The 23,160-nt window shown below is 45.5% G+C and overlaps 1 protein-coding gene across 3 annotated transcripts in view; it reads right to left on the bottom strand.

Moving 5' to 3' along the window:
• Window positions 1-500: 500 nt before the first annotated feature.
• Window positions 501-23,160, bottom strand: part of CAV1 (caveolin 1) — a 40,522-nt gene continuing 17,862 nt past the window's right edge. For 2 of the 3 annotated variants that reach the window (XR_002102561.1, XR_002102560.1), the window contains one exon: window positions 2,664-2,746. Coding sequence is in view for 1 of the 3 variants with exons in the window: in XM_019543412.1 (XP_019398957.1) it covers window positions 2,405-2,746 (342 nt within the window). In the remaining 2 variants the exon portion in view is untranslated. Of the gene's footprint in view, window positions 2,747-23,160 lie in introns of all 3 variants that reach the window. The other variant, XM_019543412.1, reaches the window with a different exon arrangement.

Genomic DNA, 23,160 nt, shown 5'->3' with positions numbered 1-23,160 from the left:
CTGTGGAGTTAATCAATCTACTCTGGCCTATTAAGGATGCACATGTAGATGTGTAGCATTTACAGTGCAGCAACTGTGCAGTAAACATCTTGTGTAAATTAACCCACAGGAAAGGATTTTTCCAGGTTCTCACAAATAGTAAGAGATTTCTTCATCAAAAAGGCGCAAGAAGTCTTTATAGACCTTTAAGAGATGGGGAAAAAACACATTGCAAGTGTCACACTTGGTTGACTGAACATGCAGTTAATGGGAGTGTGATTGTTCAGTGTTTTACTGTAATACATATATTGAAATGTGAGAAGGAAGCATTGTGCACTACTGTGAAAATCTGCACACATCAGCCCTGAGTCACCACCCAAGACTTAATTTTCAGGATCTTTCTCAAGAATCATTACAGGATATATTTGTGCTTTATTCATGAAATATTTGGCTAGCTTCCAAATAACATGAGTTGTGTTAAAGTAACTTCTCAGGTAAAAAAAAAAAATTCAGACAGTAACTACCATTAAGTATTTTTTATTGTGCAGACTGTAGTGTTTATGGTACATGCAGAATAAAAAAAAAGTGTCTGTTATATCTGTAAGCACATAACAGCAATGTAAATATCTTGAATCAGCAATGTATTTCTATTAGGGGCTGATAAATTTAAGTGAACAGACATCTTTCAGGATACAAATTTTTTTTTCTCAAAGTGATTTTCCTCACATAAAGATAAACTATTTATTGTTTATAATATTGCTTGCTTTTAATATTGAAAAAAATACTAGTACACTCTCTATGTACATAGAAAAACATAAAACTTTATCCATACCAGTGTCTGTTTTAAATGCAAACAAAAGTCATTAATAGGTTTGCAATGTATGTGGCCCCCCCCCCCAAAAAAGCAGCAGATGCATCCTCTAAAACAACTTTAAATGTATTTATGGCAGAAATAGAATTGAAGGCACTCCTGATTCATATAAAGCAACATGATAAAACAGCATCAGCACAAGAAAAATGTCAAGTGTACAAGGCAGTTTTATGTGGATTTTAAAACCCAATCTTGCACCCATAAACATCAAAGGGTGTTTTGTCATTAACACCAAGAACAGGTTCAGGCCCTAAATTTCCCAGGTTGGGCTTAGAAGAAAGCTAATTCCAGCTAAATTAACCTCACAGCTATTTTTAAAAGCTTCATGCAAACCTTATGATGATATTCTCTGAACACAGTAATATTATTGTGAGGGCAAAGACACCTGCAGGTCACAGCATAAAAAACATGTTGCAAAAATGCTTTATTTTCTAGGGCTCACACTCTGCAACATTTGAGTTTCACACAATACCCTCCATTAAGACTTCCCAATGGCTGCAGCTAAGCTAAAAGAATAGAACACAATATATAGTTCCTAAACCATCTCTTGTGAGGGATTAGTTTGGACTCAGCGATGCATGAATTCTCCTGAAAATAATCTGTGAGTTAACGGCATGCTGACCTCAGTTGATATGAAGGTTTTGAAAGCTGGCTTCTCTCAGAGACAGCTCATAGTTGGCATGGCACACCTTGATTTTATTTTTAACTCAGGATTGGCTCAGGCCTTATAAAACTGATTTGATAATGAACACTGCAAAAAGAGGACTTTGTGATAAGCTTGTCAGGAAAACATTTTCATAGGAATCATTTCTAGCTTTCTTCTTTAGTTTGCTTCTGTAATCACAGTGAAGACCAACAAACAGCTGGCAGAAAACTTTCAAAAAGATAATGACATGGGAATGCACTAACTAGCTTTCTATGGACATTCAGCATTTAGATGTGGAAAGCTTTTATGTGTCAAAGTCTCTGACCTGATATGGTGTTAGCTTTTTCAGGACATATATTAATTAGTTTATATCTATGTGTTCATACTAGGCCATATCTGACCATTACAGTAAATGGCTGTAGTCAACTGATAATACAATTGAAAAAGAACATTCTTTTAAAACCTGCCAACTTTCATGTTCTTTCTGCTTCAGTAGCTTTATACTCTTTAGCCACAATAAAATGAGTGGCATTATAGTGTTGGAAAGCATTTTAGCAGTTCTTTACTATATCATTGTGAATGTATCTTACAAGGAATGAATGGAGGGATAAAAAACCCCCAACAACAGCACATCAATCTGTTTATTGAATAGTCAGCAAAATGACATGCAACTGGAATGGGAGTAGCAATTTAAGATTACTTTGAAAAATGAGACTAAAAAAGATAAAAACAAATCCAGTAGGGATAAATAGTAGTAATGGATGGTGAATAAGTGATTCTCTGCTCTGGGCCAGGTTATTCACCATTTGTTACTGTAGATCAATTAGGGAGCCTTGAAACTGGCACCAAAAAACTCCCTAGAAAACAAAAATCCCTCTCCATACTGACAGCTTGCCTTGAAGTGTCACTTATATTTCTTTCCGTACTGTTGCTTGAATTGAGCTAAATATTTTGCCGATGGCCTCAAATAGTGGGTCGCAGAAGGTGTGGATGCAGATAGAATAGACCCGGCTAATGCACTGGATCTCAATCAGGTAGCTCCTTATACAAGGCACCACTGCCCAGATGTGCAGGAATGACAAAATGGCAAAGTAAATACCCCAAATGAGAGCCATAGGAATGCCAAAGATTGCTGCCAGTAAGCGATAAAACCAGTATTTTGTCACAGTGAAGGTGGTGAAGCTAGCTTTCCAGATCCCGTCAAAACTGTGTGTTCCCTCCGGTTCGGCAATCACATCTTCAAAATCAATCTGCAGGAAAAGAAGAACACAAAAGCTAATTAGACAGACCTTCACAGCTGATCACAATATGTGGATTCCAAATTCTGTGCCCATTAAAAGTTACCTACTTACTCTGGCTCTAATTTAACAAAGCACTTAAACGTGTTAACACTGTGCATGTACGTCCAATTGACTACAGTGAAATTTACACACATGCTTAAGTTATGAATGCACTTAAAGTGATTAACTAAACAAGGAAGGGACTACTCATGTTGTTAAAGTTAAGGACATACTTAAAGCAATTTGCTGAATTAGGACCTTCAAATATCTTTCAATTGCATGGAAAAGGCTTGCAAGCTTTGTAAACTCAGGATACTACAAATATAACATAAAGTGAGCCTCCTCTAACTGAAGCTAGAGAATCTGTTTCTCTAGCTGAACAGGTAAGCATGGTAATAAACAGGGATGTGGGCTTTCCGTTTGTCACGGAAAAGTGCAGATTTCCTCTGTTTAAGGAGAAAAATGCGGATTTTCCTCTTGTTGAGGAGAAAAACATGGATTTTCTCTTTTAAAGGGGAAAAACTAGGGGTACACCAATGGAGATTCTTGGGGCCAATACTGATAGCTGATTTTTAAGAAGGCATATTGCCCAATACCGATCCAATACAGCATGGAGAGCTGCGCTGCTGGTAATTCTGTTGTGGTGGAAGGGGAGGGGGGAGGAAAAGGGGGTGGGGGGACAGATCAAGCCCCCCATGGTGAGGGAAGGTATGGGGTTGGGGCAGGGGCTGGGGCAGGCACTGCCCAGCCAGGTTGGGGCACAGGACAGAGCCGTGGCTCATCTGGGGGGTGTGGGGAGAGTGGGCTGGTTCCCACTTCTGCGCGTACCCTGGGAGGGCATGGGGGGAGTGCCCCCCTGGATCTGCATGGGGCAGCTGCTGCTACAGGCTGGGTCTGAGTCTGGGGCTGCGCTGGGCTCTTCCTGGCCAGGGGGGAAAGGAGTGGGGCTGGGCCAGGCTGCATTCAGAGCCCACAGCAGCGGCACTGGGAGTGGGCCTGCAGGGGGCGGCTGCAGCCACCCCAAAATTTGCTGCAGCCCCCCCAACCCTCCCTCCCAGCTGCCTGCTCCTGGCACAGCCCCCACTAGGAAGAGTCTGGCATAGCCCCAGCCCACAGTGGCATCCTGCCTTGCCATATGCAGATCCGGAGGCACTTGCCTCCCCCCCTCCGCATCCTCCCTGGGTGTGTGCAATGGCAGGAGCTGCCCCTCTTTCCCATGCCCCCCCAGATGAGTAATGGCTCCATCCCATGCCTACCTCACCCTGGCTAGACAGCACCTGCTCCAGCCCCTGCCCCAGCCCTATTCCCTCCTGCACCATGGGGGCCTTGATCTGTCCCCCCATGGCCCTTCCCTCCTCCCTCCTCTTCCAGCACACTAGACTAACCAGCTGCATGTGGCTCTCTAAGCTACTGAGCTGTGCTCCTCACTGCCTATGTGCTGACCTGCAGCTGCATGCATGCATGACCCATTTATTGGCCACATTATCGGCCACGTCAAGCCAATTTCCAATACAGCCAATTTTCTTTTTATCAGTGCCTATGTGATATTGGGCCAATGTATTGGTGCACCTCTAAGAAAAACATGTGAAATGGGTTTCCCCTTGCAGGCATGCAGAGTTCCAGCCTGCAAGGGGCTGGGTGAAGTGGGAATAGGGCAGTCAGGCATGGGGTAGGATGTGCATGTGCACATGTACACAGGCATATAGGCAGTGTGGAGAGCAGCTCATTGCAGGTAAGTCTGGTGGGGGGGAATTAAGTCCCCCAGAGTGAGGGAGAGAGAGAGGGAATTGGGGCAGGGCTAGGGGTGCTGCCCAACTGGGGCAGTGTGTGGGGCTTGGGTCAGAAATGTGTGGCTGCAGGGTCAAGGCAGGGAGTAGGACACAGCCGTGGACAGTTTATCTGGGGATATGGCGGGGGGGAAGGGGGGTTGACTCCCTTCTGCTGCATGCACTTTTGGGGAAGCATGGGGGGGCATGTGCCCCCCAGATTCGTGTGTGGGGTGGGTGCAGGCTGCCTGCTATGGGCTCAGAGCTCCACACCCTGCTGCCCTCCCCTGGGGGCAGGACCTGGTGCAGGGGTGGTGGTGCAGTTGTGCACTCCACTCTTGCCAGGTGGGTAGGGGGTGCCTTGCCATGGCAGCACAGGGCTCCCAGTGATGGCTCTAAGCTTCCCTGCCCAGCTCTGCCCTGCTGTGCCAGTTCCTACCCACTGGGCCACAAAGGGCCCTGCAGGGTGGGCAGCTAGGCAGCAAGCCCCACGCCCACAGCGGCCAGCTTGCATCCACCCCCCCATAGACTTGACTTCAGCCATGCCAACTGTGGGGGTGGGGGAGCCAGGCTCTGTGGTCTGCTCTGGCTGCAGCAGCTGTCACCTCCCACAGGCGGCAGCCAGGGCTTGGGCGCTGCAGACCCAGGTCCCTGCCCCACAGCTCTGGCAACTGGAGGCCGCCTCTGGTGGGGCTGGGAGGGGAAGTAGGGGGCTGTGGGTAGTGAGAGGTGCCAGCAAGGGTAGGGGGGCTGTGGGTTGGGGAGTGATAAGCACTGGCAGGTCCAGGGAGCTGTGGCTTGGGAGTAAGGGACACCAGCAGGGCTGGGGGGATAAGGGGCTGTGGGTGGAGAGTGAGGGGTGCTAGCAGGGCTGGGGGAGGGGAGCGCTGGAGGTCAGGAGCAAGGAGAACTGGCAGGGCCAGGGGTGCTGTGACTTGGGTGTGAGGGGCAATTGCATGGGCAGGGTACCAGCATATCAGGACTGCTCAGCACTATAACGTAGGAGTGGGGGAAGTCGCAGCTGAACCCCACATCTTGATGAGTATAGGGGGCAGGGGGAGGTCTGATTTTTTTTCTATGATAAACCAAAATTAAATGCCAATATATACGGGTATTTAGAATGTATTTTATTATAATGATTGAGGAACTGTTGAAATTTGCAATTGCTTTTAAATTCTAAATATATCAATAAAAGATTGTGTTCAACTGATACCTATTTATATATTGGTGTTTCATTTTAACTGCAGAAAAACATGGATTTTATCAAACAATTAAGTTTCTAAATGGAGAAAACCAGGATCCCTGGTGATTAAAGCACAGAGGGCAGGGGGTCTTTGTAATAGCTGATCTTTGAACATTTAGGGCTTTATAGGTGGTTACTAGAATCCTACATTCATTTAGCAGTTAATTGACAGCTAGTGGGTAAGGTGGAGCACAGAGGCAATATGCTGTCACAAGACTGTTCCACTCAAAAGGTAAGAAACCACATTTGACATTATCACAAACTTCCAAGTGGCCTTTTGACTGTCCCTCAATACAGTGTATTACAACAGGGCAACCCTAAAATGGCAAATGCATGGATGGCAAGAGTGAGAAAAGGTATAAGTTATCAGTTATCTGAGGATCATTTTTTTCTGAGAATAGGGAGCACAGGAATCTACCCCGGAGACAGACTGTAAATTGCTGTGATCCCAAATTTATGCGAGTGATTCTTAGTCAGGGAGCCACAGGACCCTGGAGTGTCTTGCGGTCCTTTCAAGGGTGTCAGGCAATGCTAGCATTGTTAGGTGCGCAAACGTGTTCCACAAGATAAATCCAGGAATAGGAATTTAAAGTTTTAAATACATTCTGACTTGTTGTGGTCTTTGAGTTTTCTGCAACAGAAGAATTTGTTGCAGAGAACTTTTCTGTAGTCAAAAACTGAATGAAAGCTAAGAGCTGACACCTTCTGAGGGTGCCTTGAGTCTAAAAAGGTTGAGAACCGCTATTTTAGATGTGTTCAGCTGAGCTACTAACCACAGCCTGCACAAATTCCACAACACGTTTCTCTTCTCAACAAGCATCACTTTCATCTTATTCAAATTAAACCTAAGATATATTTCATATTACAGGCCAGCTCTTTTGAAAACTCCTTCTGATGGCATAAAGGACTGGATCATCCCTTGAAGCAGCAAGGAACTGGTTCTGTCTGGGCTTGTTAAAAAGGAGACCTAGAACTGACTATGACTGTCCTTTTTTTAAGCATTTGGAGTGCTACAGGCTATCACCTTTTTTCAAAGCGTGAAGGACATTGGATTGTGGTAGCATCAGGGCCTCCATTGCCCAGCAAACTTACTGGGCAATCTAAAGAAATATATGTTGCTAGGTAAAGTGACTGCATTGATTTGTGCCATTTCATGAGACATGCACTCAATAAGAAATTCCATTTGGCTGAAGTTTCTAATATCACCTTTTAATACCGTTATTGAATTGTGACAGTTAATATATGAGGAAGATGCTTATTTAAATATACACTCTGGAACAAACATATATATATCATCTGAAAATTATATCTAATGCATCTGATAGTGCAGCTCTTTTGGAAAGTATTGGTGGAATTAAACATAAGGATACTATTTACTTTATAGTTCTTTGTGCTGATGATGTTTATGGGATGACATTCTGCTACTGAGAGACATGACAAAGCTGATATATTAATATTTAGAAAAATATATTTTGCTACGTATTTCATCTATGTTATTACTAACCTGCACAAAAAGTAACCTGAGGAAGCACTGTACTACAGGATGCATATTTTACAGATCTCTGTTGAAATGCCAAAACATGCAGGAAGTTTTATTGTCAAAACATTTCCAATAGAAAATTAACAGAAACATGTTGAGACATAATAGTTCATCCCCACATCACAGAAACATGTGCTTGATATAACCCACAACACAGGATATTTGATGTAGCCAACATAACCAAACAGTGTAGGTACTGCAGGTCAACACAGGGAAAAGAAAATTGCAATAGTATTCCATTACAAGAACTTGAATACTCAGATGAGGAGAAAGACCAGGATGCTCACAAGACATGATCCTCAAGTTAAATTGGGACAGCTGCCATGTGTGAGGGTGAACAGCAGTGATTTTCATTCTGGATGCTGTGACATCCTGGGATACCTTGAGAGCCTTTCAAGGAAGCCATGAAGTGCCGCACAATGTTAGCAGTGTTATATAGGTGAACATGATTAAAAAGGTAAACCCAGACATTTCAAATCTATAGTGTTAAAAGTATTCTGCCCTGTTGTGGTATTTCTGAATTCTTTGCAACAGAACAATTGCTCTATTATGTTTCTGTGGTCTAAAATAACTGAAAACTAAAAGCTGCATTTCTTGAGGGGTGCTTTGAGTCTATCCAAATGTGCCTCAAGTTGAGAACCATTAATTTAGAGAATGAGACCAAAAATGGTACTGAGAAACAGAGGTAACAGTCCTTTAGCATGGTATTTAATGGTCAACTCCTATACTTAGTAGCATTCTAGTATAATCTTACTCTGCATTATCCTTATCTTTACCTCTTCTGGAAATAAGTAAAAATAAAAAAAACCCTGTACATATTCTTTATGGATAAGCAAGAATAACTTGTTTTAACCTTCATATTTTCATGGAGGTCAGTTCTTTTTGCAACATTGGGGAAAAAATCTGTCTTAAAAGTTTACAATTGTGTTTTCTAAAATTTTTCAGTGAAATCTCTGTAAACCAATAGTCTCCACTCAGCTCCAGACAAAAGCGTATGTACTTATTGTGAAGAAAAGGTGCTTTATCATCAACCTGTGATCTGGTTTTATTAACAGACAGGTGATTCCAAAACGATACTGCATAATCTATAGATTCATGGATTGTCTAGACACACATGTTGAATTCTTGCCCTATTGAAGTTAATGAGAATGACTGACTGATTTCCCAGGATTTTTTATTATGTGTACACATTTAATGGAGCTTCAGCTCTGTTTTTCCCTATAGAAGGTATGCAAAGCCAGGAATTTATAAGGAATTTGTACTTCAAAAATAATTACAAAAATATATTGGATTGTCATATGTCTCTTCTTCAGTAGAAACATTCACTGTAAAATAAGGTGTTTTTCTACCTCACATAAATGATTTTTTTCTGGTTTTAGCTCATAATGGAAAATAATTCCAAGTGAAATCAACATATAAAACTAATGAATTCTCACCAGTAAATTTCCAAGGTTACTCAAGTTCAACACCACTAGTGGGCAAAAACAGGACGTGGAAATCTTGGATTTTGCAACTAAAATAAATTAACATATATTTATTTATAAATGGCAAGAAGAACTTTTTAATTTGTGAGTGACATCAAATGAAATAATATAATCCATTTCTGCTTATTCCTATTGGGCGCATCTATGTGAGACACTATGCCACTGTAGTGATGAACTACATCATTGTAGTGCATTGGTACAGTGACGTAGCTGCTAAAAATAACTGTGTGCCAACTTTTAGTACTTCTTAAAGCAAATACTAAATGACAGTGCAGTAACAACCGCACCTTGGGGGGCTCATGTAGATGTACCCATTGAGAATGTATTATGTTTGAAAAGTATGGACTTTGGGATTTTTTATATACAATGCAAAATACTTTTATAAGTGGTATTGCTCCATAAAATAATGTTATGAGTTTGTATGTATGCTGCCAACTTGCAACCAAAATCTAGCAAAAAACATTAAGAAAAATGATCTGCACTGGAAGTGTTGTGACACTGGTTGGCCAACCTGGATCATCAAGTGCTTTCACATTTGGTCCATTTAGGGCTACATTACAGGAGAAAAATGTATATGTGTATAAAGGAAAAAAACCTCCGAAACATAATTTCTCACTCTGATAGAGTCTAGATATCTAATTTCTACTATATAAAGAAAACTTGGAGTTCAATAATCTATATACTGGAGTTTAATTCTAAAACATGCACACTGATTTTCCATAGCCAAACTTTTGAGCTTTTGAGTAGAAAATATGTGTGAATCTATGAAACGTATTAGGCCTGTGCAAAGCAGTAAGTATTTGCTTCAGATTCGGCTGATTTGGAGGGACAGTGATTCAATTTGCTGATGTGAATCACTGTCCCAATTCAATTTGGCTGATTTTGGATTCAGAGATTTGGTGCCAATTCAGAGATTTGGCCATAGAGTTGGCCATAGAGTGTAATGGGGAATCACTAAAATACCGATAACGTTGTCATTTATTTGCAGATTTGGATGAAAACAGCAGGGATGGTAGCCCCTCCTGAGGGCTTGAAGCAAGCCTTCCAAGTTCCAAGGAGATAGGTGCAGGGGTTTCTGTGAAAGTGCACATCAAACTGTTGAAAGCAAAACTCATATCACTTGTATGTGTTAAGGCAGAGCAGGGTGAATACAGCCGGGATGGTAGCCCCTCCTGCAGGCATGTGGCCTGCCAGGTTTCAGGCAGAGTGGTACAGGGGTTTCTGTAAAAGTGCACCTTGAGGTTCTGAAAGCAAATAAAAAAAGCAAATGGGCATGGAGTGAGGAGGATGGCACTCACTGTCTGCAGCAGCCGGAGGTTCACCTTCAGGAACACCAGCTGCTCCACCAAACCAGGATCCAAGGAGATGTGGTGGGGTGTAACAACATCACCAGCAATGCTGAACATCCACTTGCTTGGAACACCGGTTGGTGGACAGGACAGGTGTTCCTGGGCAACTGTGGCCAGATCCTGCCACATCTAGCTGTGGGTTGCCTAATAGGCCAAGTGGCTATTACAGTGCAGTACAGTAATTAGGCCAAGTGGCCTAATAGCCCAAGTGCAGTACAGTGGCTCCACATCTTCAGTGATAGGTAGCCACTGAGGCCTCTATGCTATCTGCCTGATGGTGGGGTCTGGTGCCTCTGGACCCCAACATTGAAGCCATGCCCTTGGTCCGCATTGGCAACAGCTGTGGTAGAGGAGATTGGCTCATGGGTGGAGTGCTGGCACAGGGAAGTAGATCCCCCTCTTCTATGTCCCTCCGCCTCTGCCCTTCTGCCTCCCTGGCTGTGTTCACCAGTACTTCCATCCAGTGATTGAGGATTTTGCTACTGCAGACACTCCCCTTCACCCTCAGGTTAAACATGCCTGCCAGCACCTGGACCGTACGGGGACCACAAAGGATCCAGCTGTTTTTTGATGCCTTCCTTCAGCTGTTTTACCAGTGCCTATACCTCTGGTGAAAGTGGCTTGCCCCAGCCAGGATTCCCCTGGAACTTCTCCATTTCATTCTCAAGCTACAGGGATCACCTGGTGCTGAGGCTTCCAGTGGCCTTGAGGGAATGGCTTGAGGACCACCAAGATCTAGGAGATGGTATCCCACACTGTTTTGTTAAGGAGGCTGCTGATCCCAATCTCCCTAAACAAGGCTTGCTCAACCAGCCTTTCCAGCATCAGGTATGTGAAGTTCTACCAAGTCTCCACATCCTGCATGATTTTGTGCCGTGGGATGCTCAGATCTACCTGTTTGTCCCGCAGCATCTTGCCCCTCCTTGATTCTCCGGTGAAAGCCCACCACCTTCCTGCATTTCAAAATGAGCTGGCTGGTAGTGATGGTGCCATCACCAAGAGCCCTGTCCACCTCCAGGGCATCCCTGACTATGAGGTGGAACGTGTGTGTCACAAAGCAGATGTCAACAAAGTTGGCATCACGCACTGCCTCGACCATATTGGCCCCATTGTCAGTGATCATGAACCTATGGGTGAGCTCACCCTGCCCAACAAGCCACCCCTGTACCATGCAGTTCATGGTCAGTCATCATGATCTCCCTTTCCGTGTGGGACTTATCCATTACCTCCGCTTGAAGGAAAGCCAACTGACACCCTGACTGATTGCACCAGTGCTCTGAGAGGGAGAGGGAGGGATGATCTCCACCCCAGCTGCTCCAGATGTCCGAGGTGAAGTGCAAGGCTACCTGCTGACCTGCCCTGCACAGCCCTGCCCTCCAGTACTCCCTGCATGCCTCATACAGGGAAGACACCATCATCCTGCTAAAGGTGGTGTGTGTGGGTGCTTGGTAGGATGGGGCCATGAGTGCCATGAGCTGCCTGAATCCTGGACAGTCAACAAAGGAGAAAAGCTGGCAATCCAGAGCAAGCATGCCCCTGGTGCTCTGGGTGACCTCACTCACCTTAGGAACATGCCTCCCTTTGTCTCCACCTTTTCCCCACTGGGCCAGGGTAGCCTGCCTCTGCTTTTTGGGGATGAGGGATTTGAGAAAATTATCCAGGAGCACATCTGTGAGGGACCAGCAGAGGAGTGTATGCTTAGGGGCAACCAACATGGGTTCATCAGTCAGGTACTATCAGACCAACCTGGTGGCCTTCTATGATCAGGTCACTAAATCCTTGGACACAGGAGTCACGCTGGACATAGTCTTTCTGGACTTCAGAAATGCCTTCAACACTGTCTCTCACCCCATTGTCATTAAAAAATTAGGCGACTGTGGTGTTGATCCCTACATGGTCAGATGGGTTGCCAATTGGCTAGAGGGCCATACCTAGAGAGTAGTGGTGGACAGGTCTTTTTCGACCCGGAAGGATGTGGGCAGTGGGGTTCCGCAGGGCTCAGTCCTGCGCCGTTCAACATCTTCATCAGTGACCTGGCCGAGGCGGTAAATAGCACCTTGTTCAAATTTGCAGATGACACTAAGATGTGGGGGTAGGTGGGCATGCTAAAGGGGAGGGACAAGCTGCAATCAGATCTGGACAGGCTACAGAGGTGGGTGGATAAGAATAGGATGGATTTCAGCACTGAGAAGTGCAAGGTACTGCACCTGGGGAGGAAGAACCAGCAGCACACCTACAGGCTGAGGAACTCCCCTCTAGCCAGCACAGAGGCAGAAAAGGATCTTGGAGTCATTATTGACTCAAAGATGTCAAAGATGAATATGGGCGGCCAATGTGGAGATGCAGTCAGAAAGGCTAACCGCACATTGTCATGCATCCACAGAGGTGATCCTGCCCCTCTATGTGACCTTGGTCAGGTCGCAGCTGGAGTACTGCATCCAGTTCTGGGCACTGCACTTCAGGAGGGATGTGGACAACATCGAGAGGGTCCAGAGGAGGGCCACTCGCTTGATCAGGGGGCAGGAGGGCAGGTCCTATGAGGATAGGTTACGGGATCTGAACCTTTTCAGCCTCCACAAGAGGAGGCTGAGAGGGGATCTGGTGGCTGTCTATAAACTGGCCAAGGGAGACCAGCAGGCAATGGGAGAATCCCTGTTCCCCTGAGCACTACCGGGAGTAACAAAGAACAATGGCCATAAGCTGACAGAGCAGATTCAGGCTGGATATCAGGAGGCACTACTTCATAGTTAGGATGGCTAGGATCTAGAACCAACTTCCAAGGGAAGTTGTCCTTGCTTCTACACTGGGGGTCTTCAAGAAGAGGCTTGATAGACACCTTGCCGCAGTTGTCTGACCCCAGCATTCTTTCCTGCCTGTGGCAGGGGGTTGGACTTGATGATCTGCTCAGTCCCTTCTGACCCTACTAACTATGAAACTATGAAACTTAAGTGTTTCACGTCCTTGACCCGGCTGATCTGCCTTCGGCAGTGCTGGCAAGTACCATACCTGGGATCATCTGAAAATGATCCCACACTACCGTACCCACCCGCTTCTGAGTTGAAGGTGGGGATCCTGCCTTATCCCACTCCTCACCAGGCAGAGGCACAACAACAGGAGGAGCTGAGCCATTTGCCCCGACAACCTCCTTCTAAGTGCCTTCCAGAGAAGGAGACCTGTCTGTAGGAGAACTTTGAGGGGTGTGGAGCACAAACTTGGATTCCTCCTCCCTCCCCAGAATTTCCTTCACTATGGCCCTTAGCTCCTCTTCTTCCAGATCCAGCTCCTCCTTTGGCACTGGAAGGCTCACACTGGGAACTGAAATTGGGGTAGAGAATGTCATGCTGCTGCTGGTTAGTGGTGTTAGCGGTGGTGGTGCAGGGGCAGGCACTGCGACCACTTCCTTGCTCCCACTGGCAGCAGAAGACTCATTGCTGCCAGGAAAAAGGGGACGTCTATGTCTGGGGCAGGGGGAACTTGTAGCTCTCCCTCCCCTGACAGAAGACCTGGCAACTGCCTTTCCTGCGTGCTTCATAATGTTTGGTGTGCTGCAAAACGTGTGTGTGTGTGTGAGATATATGTTGTGCTTGCCTGCACAGTGATGACACACTGTTAGGGAAAACACAGAGTTCTTTTGGTGGGGGGAAAGAATCAAGACAGACTAACAAGAACAAATAAGAGGATTTGTGGGGAAGAATAAGTTGAAAGGAATGGAGAGGGATAACAACAGGGACTGTAGGCAAGGGTAAGTAGGAAAAGATTGGATGCAATTTACAAGAAGAGAGACTAGCTAGCAAAAGACTAAGCCTTTCAGATGCTGCTGCTCCAAGAGAGAGACAGCCCACAGAAGGCACAAATCACTTCAGACACAGCTTTATATGTTGTTTCTACGTCCCTCCCCCAGAGCACTGTGATTGGAAGGGAACTCAGAGAAAAATCAGTCACTGGCTAGCTACAGCTGTCAATATCAGAGCAGTCTTTCCCTTCCCCCCCCTTAGCCTTTTCATATATGGAAGATCACCCCATCCCCCTCCCTCTTCTCAGTTTCTGTTTGCTGCAAGTCTTCCAAATCTTCAAATCTCTCTGAATTGATTTGCAGGCTTCCGATTCAATTTGGACCTTTTAATGGGTCTCCCAATTTGATTCAGATTAATAGATTTGGCCACTGAATTAGGCTGAACCTCCTCCGAATCAAATCCACTACCAAAGCTTCGCGCAACCCTAATGTGTAATACCTTATTGCTACATGTGAAAAAAAAAGGCTAGCCACTGCAGAAATATCTTTTTGAAGATAAGTTACTGATTATCATAGCCATTTCCTAAACCATACAGCTATGTGCATAAAACCTGTCATCAGTTTTCAATTTTGCATCAAATAACTGAACACATGTTGTTGGTGAGACAACATTTCTTTATTTATTCAGCACTATAAAGTTGTTTGCTTTTCAGTGAGTCAGATTACTTCTCAAATTTGTTCACATTTTTACATTAAGGACTTTCAGAATCATGTGTAAAATTTTCTGATTTTTTTAAATGAATGGCAAGAATGGGCCTGTACTGTTTATCATTCTTAAAGGAGAATTATTTTTAAACTGGCTCAAAGAGGAAGCATTAAATCTTACTGGGAAAATGACTTTGGGTTCCACAAACCCTTTGAGGCTGCATCTTTATTATAGCCATGCATGACCTATTTGGCATACAGAAAAAAACAACTATGGATGGAATTCTACTGCCCTTCACCTAAATGGCTGTTTTTTGCCTGCATAAGTGGTGTTTAGGGCACTTAGGCACTTAATACAAGTTTATTACCCCTGCCCTGTAGATTGACCGTGCACAATGGGCTACACATTACCCCAGTACACATGTGATTATGTACACGAGCTCATTGTAGATGCATAAGTCATGACAATACAGCTGAACAAAAGCGAACAAAAACCTGTAACAAATGGGCATTACATATGCTACAGATGTTTACACCTTAGCCCCAATGGATGTTAGACAGTGAAGGCATACAGCCTGTTTACACATTAACTATAACTGGTTAGGGCACTCAGGAAGCAGAAAAGCTATATTCTAGGCCACCCCCTCCCAGAGGCTGTTTGGACTTGTATCTCTCCCACCTTCTATCATAGCACTTGCCTTTTTCTTTGGATTAAACCAGCAATTCTAAGAAGGAGACACTGTTGTGTGGGCAACTCAGTATCTCCATATACATTGTCTAGGCTTTTGCACCCTGGAGAGGTCATTCCAGCTTTTTTTTATCTTTCAAGCACGGACTATGTTCAGTGACCTGATGTCTCACTTAGCACAATTCTATTGTCTTGTGAGACAGATACCTACTCTACTATTACAGCTCTTGAAGTACCAGGCCACAGGTTAGGGTCTTCTCCAGTGCCCTTTTTAAAGTTGGGCCCCTGGCTAGCCAAGAAAGAGAGCTACATGGAGCAAAGATATGTGGCTCACTGAGATGGACAGGAGCAGGCCCTAGGTTCTCGCCTGAAGCCTTGCATCTAGTGGCATAGAAACTTACATTACACCACCCTGCATCCATTGAGTGCATTCCAATGAATGTGCGCATACAGTTTGAGGCACCTCAAAGCAATCTGAAGTGCTGCAAATCTAATACAACATATGTGCAAAGTGTTTGCTGCACTACTAATTTGCAGCACGACCAATTTCTTTTTTTTTTTTTTTTACACTGGAAGATCCCAGTGTCAAAAAAAATGATGCTGAAAAAAGTGGCACAGTGCACGTGGCAGCAGCGTGCACTACCAGAAAAGGAGCTTGGTCAGCCAGACCCACACTCTGGCTGCTGGCCACACTCCGAGTGCCCAAATCACTGTTACTGCTGCCCCAGGCAGCCCCGAGGACTCCACCCAAGTCAATTTGCCCAGGATCAAAGTGAATGTGCAGAGGCGTGTCCAGGAACAAATAGCAGTGATGCAAATATGTACCACTGCTATTTGTCCCATGGGAAACATGCATCCTTGCACATGTGCACTCTTTGGGATGTGCACATTTTATCTATCACTATCAAATGCAAGGTGCGATGACTCAGTTTCAAAAGGAATGCTGGAGACAGGTCTGGGTAATGCCTGGTATGGTGGTTAAAGCAGTGTGCTGGCAAGTTGAAGAGATGTAGATTCAAACTCTCTTTAGATAAAGGGGTCTTACAATTTCTGCTACCCAGGTACATTCCCTAAGCTCTTGGGGCTAAAAAATAGGAGGGTCCTCTTCCTTCTGTCCCCAAGACTTAAACTCAGGAATTTACATACAAACCCAGCCAATACATAACTTGCTGCTCATGTACAGTCTTCATGCACACACTTCTGTGTCCACACAAAAGTCACAGAATAAAAAATTATGTGCAAATGCTGAAAAGGCCTCTTACATGCCTGGAAAACTGGCATTTAGATACACAAAGGTCAACAGAATCCCACTCTATGTTTATAATGTAATTCATGGGTTTGTTAAAATAATCAGATTAGCTCATGTGTTCAGATTTCTTTTAAAAGAATGTATTACATGGGTGAACTATATTTTTCAGATTGGACTGCAAAGTCACTTAATTGCTTTTCAGCTGGAAAAGTAACAGCTGATGACTATGGCCATGGTAGACGAGCAAGCACATGTCCGCTGCAGCATCTCAAAGCAGTTTGAGAAGCCACAAAAGGTACACAGGGATTGAAAATGCTCCCCATGCTGCATATTTTCAGTGCAAAGTCTAAATTTGATACTGGGAAATCCTTGTATAAAAAAACAGCAGGCTTGAAAAAAGTGGCACAGACAGCTGGAGGCTGGGTCCTCCAGAGATACACTCTAGCACATGCTGGAGCACCTCTGTGCCTGCTGCCATGTGTCCTTGCTGCTCCAGCACACTGCCTCACTGCGACACTGCATCCCTGCCCCATGCCCACACAGCTGCTAGAACATGCAGCCCCAGCCTGAGGGGACTCCTGGTCCCAGGAACCCAGGGATGAGACAGGCTGGGCGTAGGGATGGAAGTGGCAGCAGGGGTCTGTGTGTGTGAGAGAGAGAGAGCTGGGGGTTGGGGATGTGGGAGTTTTCCGGGTTGGAGAGGCCACCAGAGCCGGACTTAGAGGCTCCCTGCCCCCCTAGACAAGTCTGTGCAGGGGGAGCCTGGCCTGGAATGGAAGGGGCTTGCTCAGCCCAGTCCCCAAGCCCCAGTTACGGCATGGGGATTGCTGGGACCTGGGCACAGGTGCAGGGAGCAGAACAGCAAGGGCTGGCACTGCTGAGAGCCACAAAGCAGCAGGTCAGACAACTGCAGCTGGACCCACATCCTGGTGCTGGGATACAGCTGGTGCCAGGAGGGAGCTAGTGGTGGCAGGCAGGGGTTACAGATCAGGAGTGAGGGGCACGGGCAGGGCTGTGGGTTGGGAGTAAGGCACAAGGGCATGGGCATGGGAAGGGCACTGGCATCGCAGTGCTGCTCAGTGCCTCACATCCTGGTACTTAAGTTTAATTTGAATAAGATGAAGGGGCAGGGGCAACTCTAATTTTTCTATTATAAAAAAACCAAAAGCAAACACCGAAGTGTACAGATATTTAAAATTCATTTTATTATGATGATAGAGGCACTGCTAGGCTTCCAAATTGCTTTAAAATCATAAATATATCAATAAAACGTTGCCCAACTGATTCTCTTTCTATATATAGTGGTGTTTCATTTTAATTGCAGAAGAATACAGATTTTGGGTGTTTTAATGAGAGAATGTGGGGGTTTTTTTATCAGAGAATTTACAATTTTTAAACAGGCAACACCAGGATCTTTGCTGGTGAGGCAAGTGGTAGGACACAGGCAGAGGAGCCTGCCCAGGGCCAGCACTAAGGGACCCAGCTAGAGGGCAGATGAGGTGAGGCCAGGAGGAGACACTCCAACAGTTCAAAGTGGGCCACTGCAGCGAGCACATCTTCCAGGCAATAGCTGACCAGCTGGCAGGGCAGGGGCACTAGATAACATGACAGCAGTGCTGCACGAAGGCCAGCTGGGCAGTCACAGCCCACTAGCTGCTGGCCCAAAGGTGTAGGAGGCTCAGATTGCCACGGCTCAAGCTATATTCAGGGGCATGCATCCGTCAGAGATGTTCTGGTGAGGTGCCAGAGCACCTCTTTGGAGGACCCAGCCTCCGGCTGCCCCACTTTTTTATGGTGTTTTTTTTTATACCTGGATTTCCCAGTATCAAACTTAGAGTCCATGCTGCAAATATGCAGTGCAGGGAACATTTTTTTGTTCCTGATATGCCTCCTGTGGCATCTCAAACTGCTTGGAGACGCCGCAACACGCATGTGATCACTCATCTGGACGTGGCCTATGATTCTCAAAAAGTGCTGGTCTTTACCTAACTCTGCTTCTATGGATTTGCACGAGGAGACAAGAGGTGACTCAGACCATATTACTGGTTTTGTAACTACTATGGGATGAAGGGTGTGTTAGACTTTCACGGTGCCTTGCATGATCATATTTTCAAGGCTCAAGTTGCATTCAGCTGTCTAAATGATTCAGGGACTCAGTGGCCCATATGCATGTATGTGAAGGTTGACCAGGGTGTATAATATTCATTCACAATTTCAGCAACTTGTGAAAACATAACTTTTTCAAAGTAACTAACAATCCTGGCAACTTTTCTATTAGCTTTATAATGTTGTACGTAAGTGGCTACCCAGTCTACATTAATCATAATTCAACTTCCACTGCCACATCCCTTCCACTCCATTCTCCCACTGACCACATTGATTTGATAGTTATCTTAAACTCTTGTTTGGGAGTGAGAAGACCAATAAGTAGCACGACAAATTTGGAAATCTTTAGATATATATGGTTTTAATATGTAGACATTGGTTTACTCTAAGCCCCAAACAGCATTGTTAATGAAACTACAGGAATGACTAAAGCCCTCAGCTCAAATAGGAACTCCCTGATGCAAAGTGATGCACAAAACCTAGTAAAAAGCAGTTCATACCCTGACAGATTATAGTTTATACATACTTGAGAATAAGTGGGAATACAGAAGAGTTGTTGTTTTGTTGGTACTGTTAACATTGGAACACAACAGGCTCTGCCAGTTCTCATCCATACCAGCTTGCATAAGATAGAGCAGCCTCAACAACGGTCAAACACTGCAGTCAGTGATCAGCTCCTAAAATAAAGGCTAATGGTGCAGTAACCATCCCCATGACTCTCCCTGTGTTGAGCAGCTTTAAGAATCACTCAAACGTAGGAGGGATCAATCCTGCATAGCAATTTCATGCATTTTCTCATTGTCAAAGCTATAGTTCTAATACCATTTCCACTGATCAATGTACTAATTTCTTTGGCTTCCCTCATTGCCTGTTTATGTCTCACATCTTGGACCTCTGATTATCATCTCAGTAACACTCGGTGATGGTGAGTGTCATCAGACTGATAACAAAGGCTTAAATGAACTAAGCAAAGCATTGTAAAAATAGAGGAGTAGGAGAAAAGAAGTGGCCAGAAATATGAACAGTCAGGCAGAGAGATATGGCGCAGCTTCCCAGGAGTTTTGGGAACTGAAACAAAATTGTTCATGAGGATAAGATAAACTTTATGGGGGATAATTGTCTGAGTTCTGCTTGGTTTGTAAAATGGACCACATGTATATTAATCTACAAAGAACTTATTTTAGCAACCTGCTGTTATATCCATATTTAAACACAGGCCTCTTTCATTGTATCACGCATATTCTAGGGAACTTACTGTTCCACAGCTGCCAGGGCGTGTCATGAAATACCCATGACTTACTTGTAGAGCAAATGAAAAAACAGGCATATTCCTTTATGACAAGGACACAAGAACAGAAAATATGCTTTTGGCTAAGTAAAGGATGCTATTAATTCATTATAACCTTGTGTTTGGGTCACAGCTTTTAAACATTACCAACTTCTAGTCCATGCCTACAATACATTTCCTGACATCAGCGATTCTTTGCTTCCTACTATTCAGTTGGTAAAAACAGCTGTTGCATTGCTTGGAGCTTTTCTTTGGTTTTGCTATGAGAGATACTGCAACTTATTTTGCTCTGGTTGTGTTTATTATGTTGTATTATCAGCTAATTAAGAAAACATTCTGGTCTGAACACAGATCTGTTTGGAAGGAAAGAAATCATATGGAGAACTTGTCTTTGGTTCCAAAGTCTGTTTAAAGAAAATGCCTATTAATTACAGAGGTTTAACAGTGTTTGAGATAACAGCTATTGTTTAGGGGAAGACTGTTAAAAAAAACCAGAATGGTACACTCATATGTGAAAAATAAAACTTGGGTGCATCAGAGCTGTGTGTCAAAATCTGGCAGGTTGAGGAGTGTTTTATATTAATTCCAATCCTCTATAACATTTCAGTCTCTTGAAAGCTTGGGTATGCACCAAGTTAGAGCACTAAAAATCTCCACCTTCATGAAAATGTAGCAAGAAGAGGGCCATACTGGCATTCCAGTCCCCTGGCTGGAGAGCTATGCAGTTGCAAACTCTCCTGCCAGGTGCTGATAGAGTGCTGCTCCTTGGTGTCCCCCTGTCCGCCCCCTAGGTCCCCAGGGAGTTTAGTCACTGTGGGCTTTGTTACATGGTAATTTTAGGTGCCTTCTGGAGCTCTGAACACCTGGATTAGTTGTGTGTTAACACTTCTAAGTGGTTTAAAGTGCTCATTATGAGTCTTAAAGTTAGTCTACTCCAGGGCAGGATTATATTTAATCTGCCTAATTTTGCTCCTGTTATATTGAAATGTGTCTATGCCATACAGCTATTCTGCCCAGGCTGAAGTGCTCCAGCATCCCAGGATGCAGTAGCCCCTCCCAAGTCAGGGACTGCAGGGATGCTAAATTGCAGCAGGGCCAGGTATGGCACCTTGCCCTCTGGGCATGCCAGGCAGAGTGAGTGCTGTGCCTGGCTGCTGCGGTACCTCCTGCTACCACCTGGACTGCCTTGCCAAGCGCCACAGCCTTGGAGCTTCTTCGTCTGCCAGGCAGGAGCAGCAAATGTTGGCAGGAGCAGCGAGCTGGTCCGGGCTATGATTGGTGGGTGCAGCAAGTGCCGCAGCCCTAGGTTCAGAGCCCCCTTCGCTGGGCTCCCCCTGCAGCTGTGCCCTCCTTGGTGGAAGCAGCAAGGGGAGCCCTGGGCTCCTGCCAGACAGCCTGGCCTGCACCCTCCTCATTCTGCTGGCTCTTGGGCCTCAGCCTGGGCACTGCAGTGTTGTACTACTGTGAGTGGGGTCCAAAACTGCCAGCTCCCTGCTGCCCCAAGGAAAAAGCAGCAGCAGCAGTAACAGCAGCAGCTCAGCATCATTCCTAGGTCTCGCTCCATGTCACTCAGAAAGGAGGCGGGGTGACCAGAGTGGAAGCTTTTGCCAAAACCAGTAAAACTTGATTCTATTTCCACTCTTTGCCATTAGCAGAAAACTTGCAGAAAGCAATGTATATTTTTACCAGAATAATGCATCTCCCAGAGAAGAAAAACCCTAAATTGAGAATAGACAGAACATGGGGAAACCAAAAAAAAGAAAAATGAAAAGAAAGAAAAATCCAACCAATGCAAAGAAAAAAATCTTGATATTTTTGGTTCATGTAATACTTAGACAAAATCAGTTTCTTGCTTGATAAAGTGTAGCTGTGAATATGTCTGTGGGTGGGGAGGACAAAAAAACTAAAATAAAAAAAATAAAGCACACAGACATCAACTATTTCACCTTGATGTCTCAATACAGCTCCAGGGTTGTGTTGCTCACTGCTCCTGTCAGGTACAACAAGTGAGCTCCAGGGCTGTAGTGCTTGCTCTGCCCAGCAGGAGTAGTGAGCTGGTTTGGGCAGCAGCAAGAAGCACTGCAGATACTGGGTGCTCCAGGGCTGCACCGCTCGTTCTGCCCAGTGGGAGGAGTGAGCCAGTCCTGCCCCTAGCTCCTAGTCCTGCCCTTGCTTACCAAGCCTCTAGCAGCAAGCCATAGCTCTGCAGGTGAAGGACAATCAGAGAAGGTCTTTCAGCTTAAGATGTGACTACTCCGCTAGGTTGATCAACACTAAGCTGATTAACATTTGCAGTTTACAGCATAAAATGTAACAAAGCCCTAAGAGCCTGCTCTGTACCCTGCAAGGAATAGGGAAAAGCAGCAGCTGCCAAGTGCAGTCTCCTTGTCCTGAAGAGGCAGCAGGGACAAAAACAGCTCTCCTTGCTCCTCCCCATCCCCAGGCATAATGTTTGTCCATACCTTTTGTTCTTTGAAACAATGCCCTTTGCAAAAAAAAAAGTGTCATGTTGTGTTGATCACACAGGTAACTAAGAATACCCAGAGCCCAGATAGAGACTAACTATCCCCACTTTTCTCAGAGACAGTTCCAAATTTAGGAATGAGGCCCCCACAGTGAGGGGGGGAGTGGGGCTAGGGCAGGCACTGCCCAGTCAGGGTGGGATGTGGGGCAAAGCCATGGAAGGCTCATCCGGGGGGTGCAGGGAAGTGAGGGTGGCTCCCATCGCTGTGCGCACCCCAGGGGATGCACAGGGTGCATGTGTCCCCTCTGGATCTGCGTGGGGCAAGGGCAGGCTGCCCGCTACAGCCTCTTCCCAGTGGGGGAGCTGGGCCAGGGCTGTGCTCAGAGTGGGTAGGGGAGGGGTGAGCAGCAGCGCTGGAAGTAGGGGTTATGGGGTGGACTACAGCCACTCCAAAATTCACCGCTGTCCCCCCTGTAACCCCCCTTCCCAGTGTCACTGCCACTTGCTCTGCCTTCTCCAAGTGCAACCCCACCAGGAACAGGTCACAGTGGGCAGTCTGCTCTTGCCCCACATACAGTTCCCGGGGGGCTCCCACAAGCCCACCCATGCCTCCCCTGGGGTGTGTGCAGCACTGAGAGCCTCTCACCCCCCCCATACCTCCCAGATGAGCTGCTCTTGGCTCCATCTTGCACCCCGTCCTGGCTGGCCAATGCCTGGCCTTGTCCCATTCCCTCCCTTACCATGGGGACCTTGATCTGCCCCCCCACAA

This window comes from Crocodylus porosus, unplaced genomic scaffold (genome assembly GCF_001723895.1).
Source record: "Crocodylus porosus isolate Cpor-Errol unplaced genomic scaffold, CroPor_comp1, whole genome shotgun sequence".
NCBI lineage: Eukaryota > Metazoa > Chordata > Crocodylia > Crocodylidae > Crocodylus > Crocodylus porosus.
The sequence above is the reverse complement of the archived record's forward strand: the minus strand, read 5'-3'. Positions and strand labels throughout refer to the sequence as shown.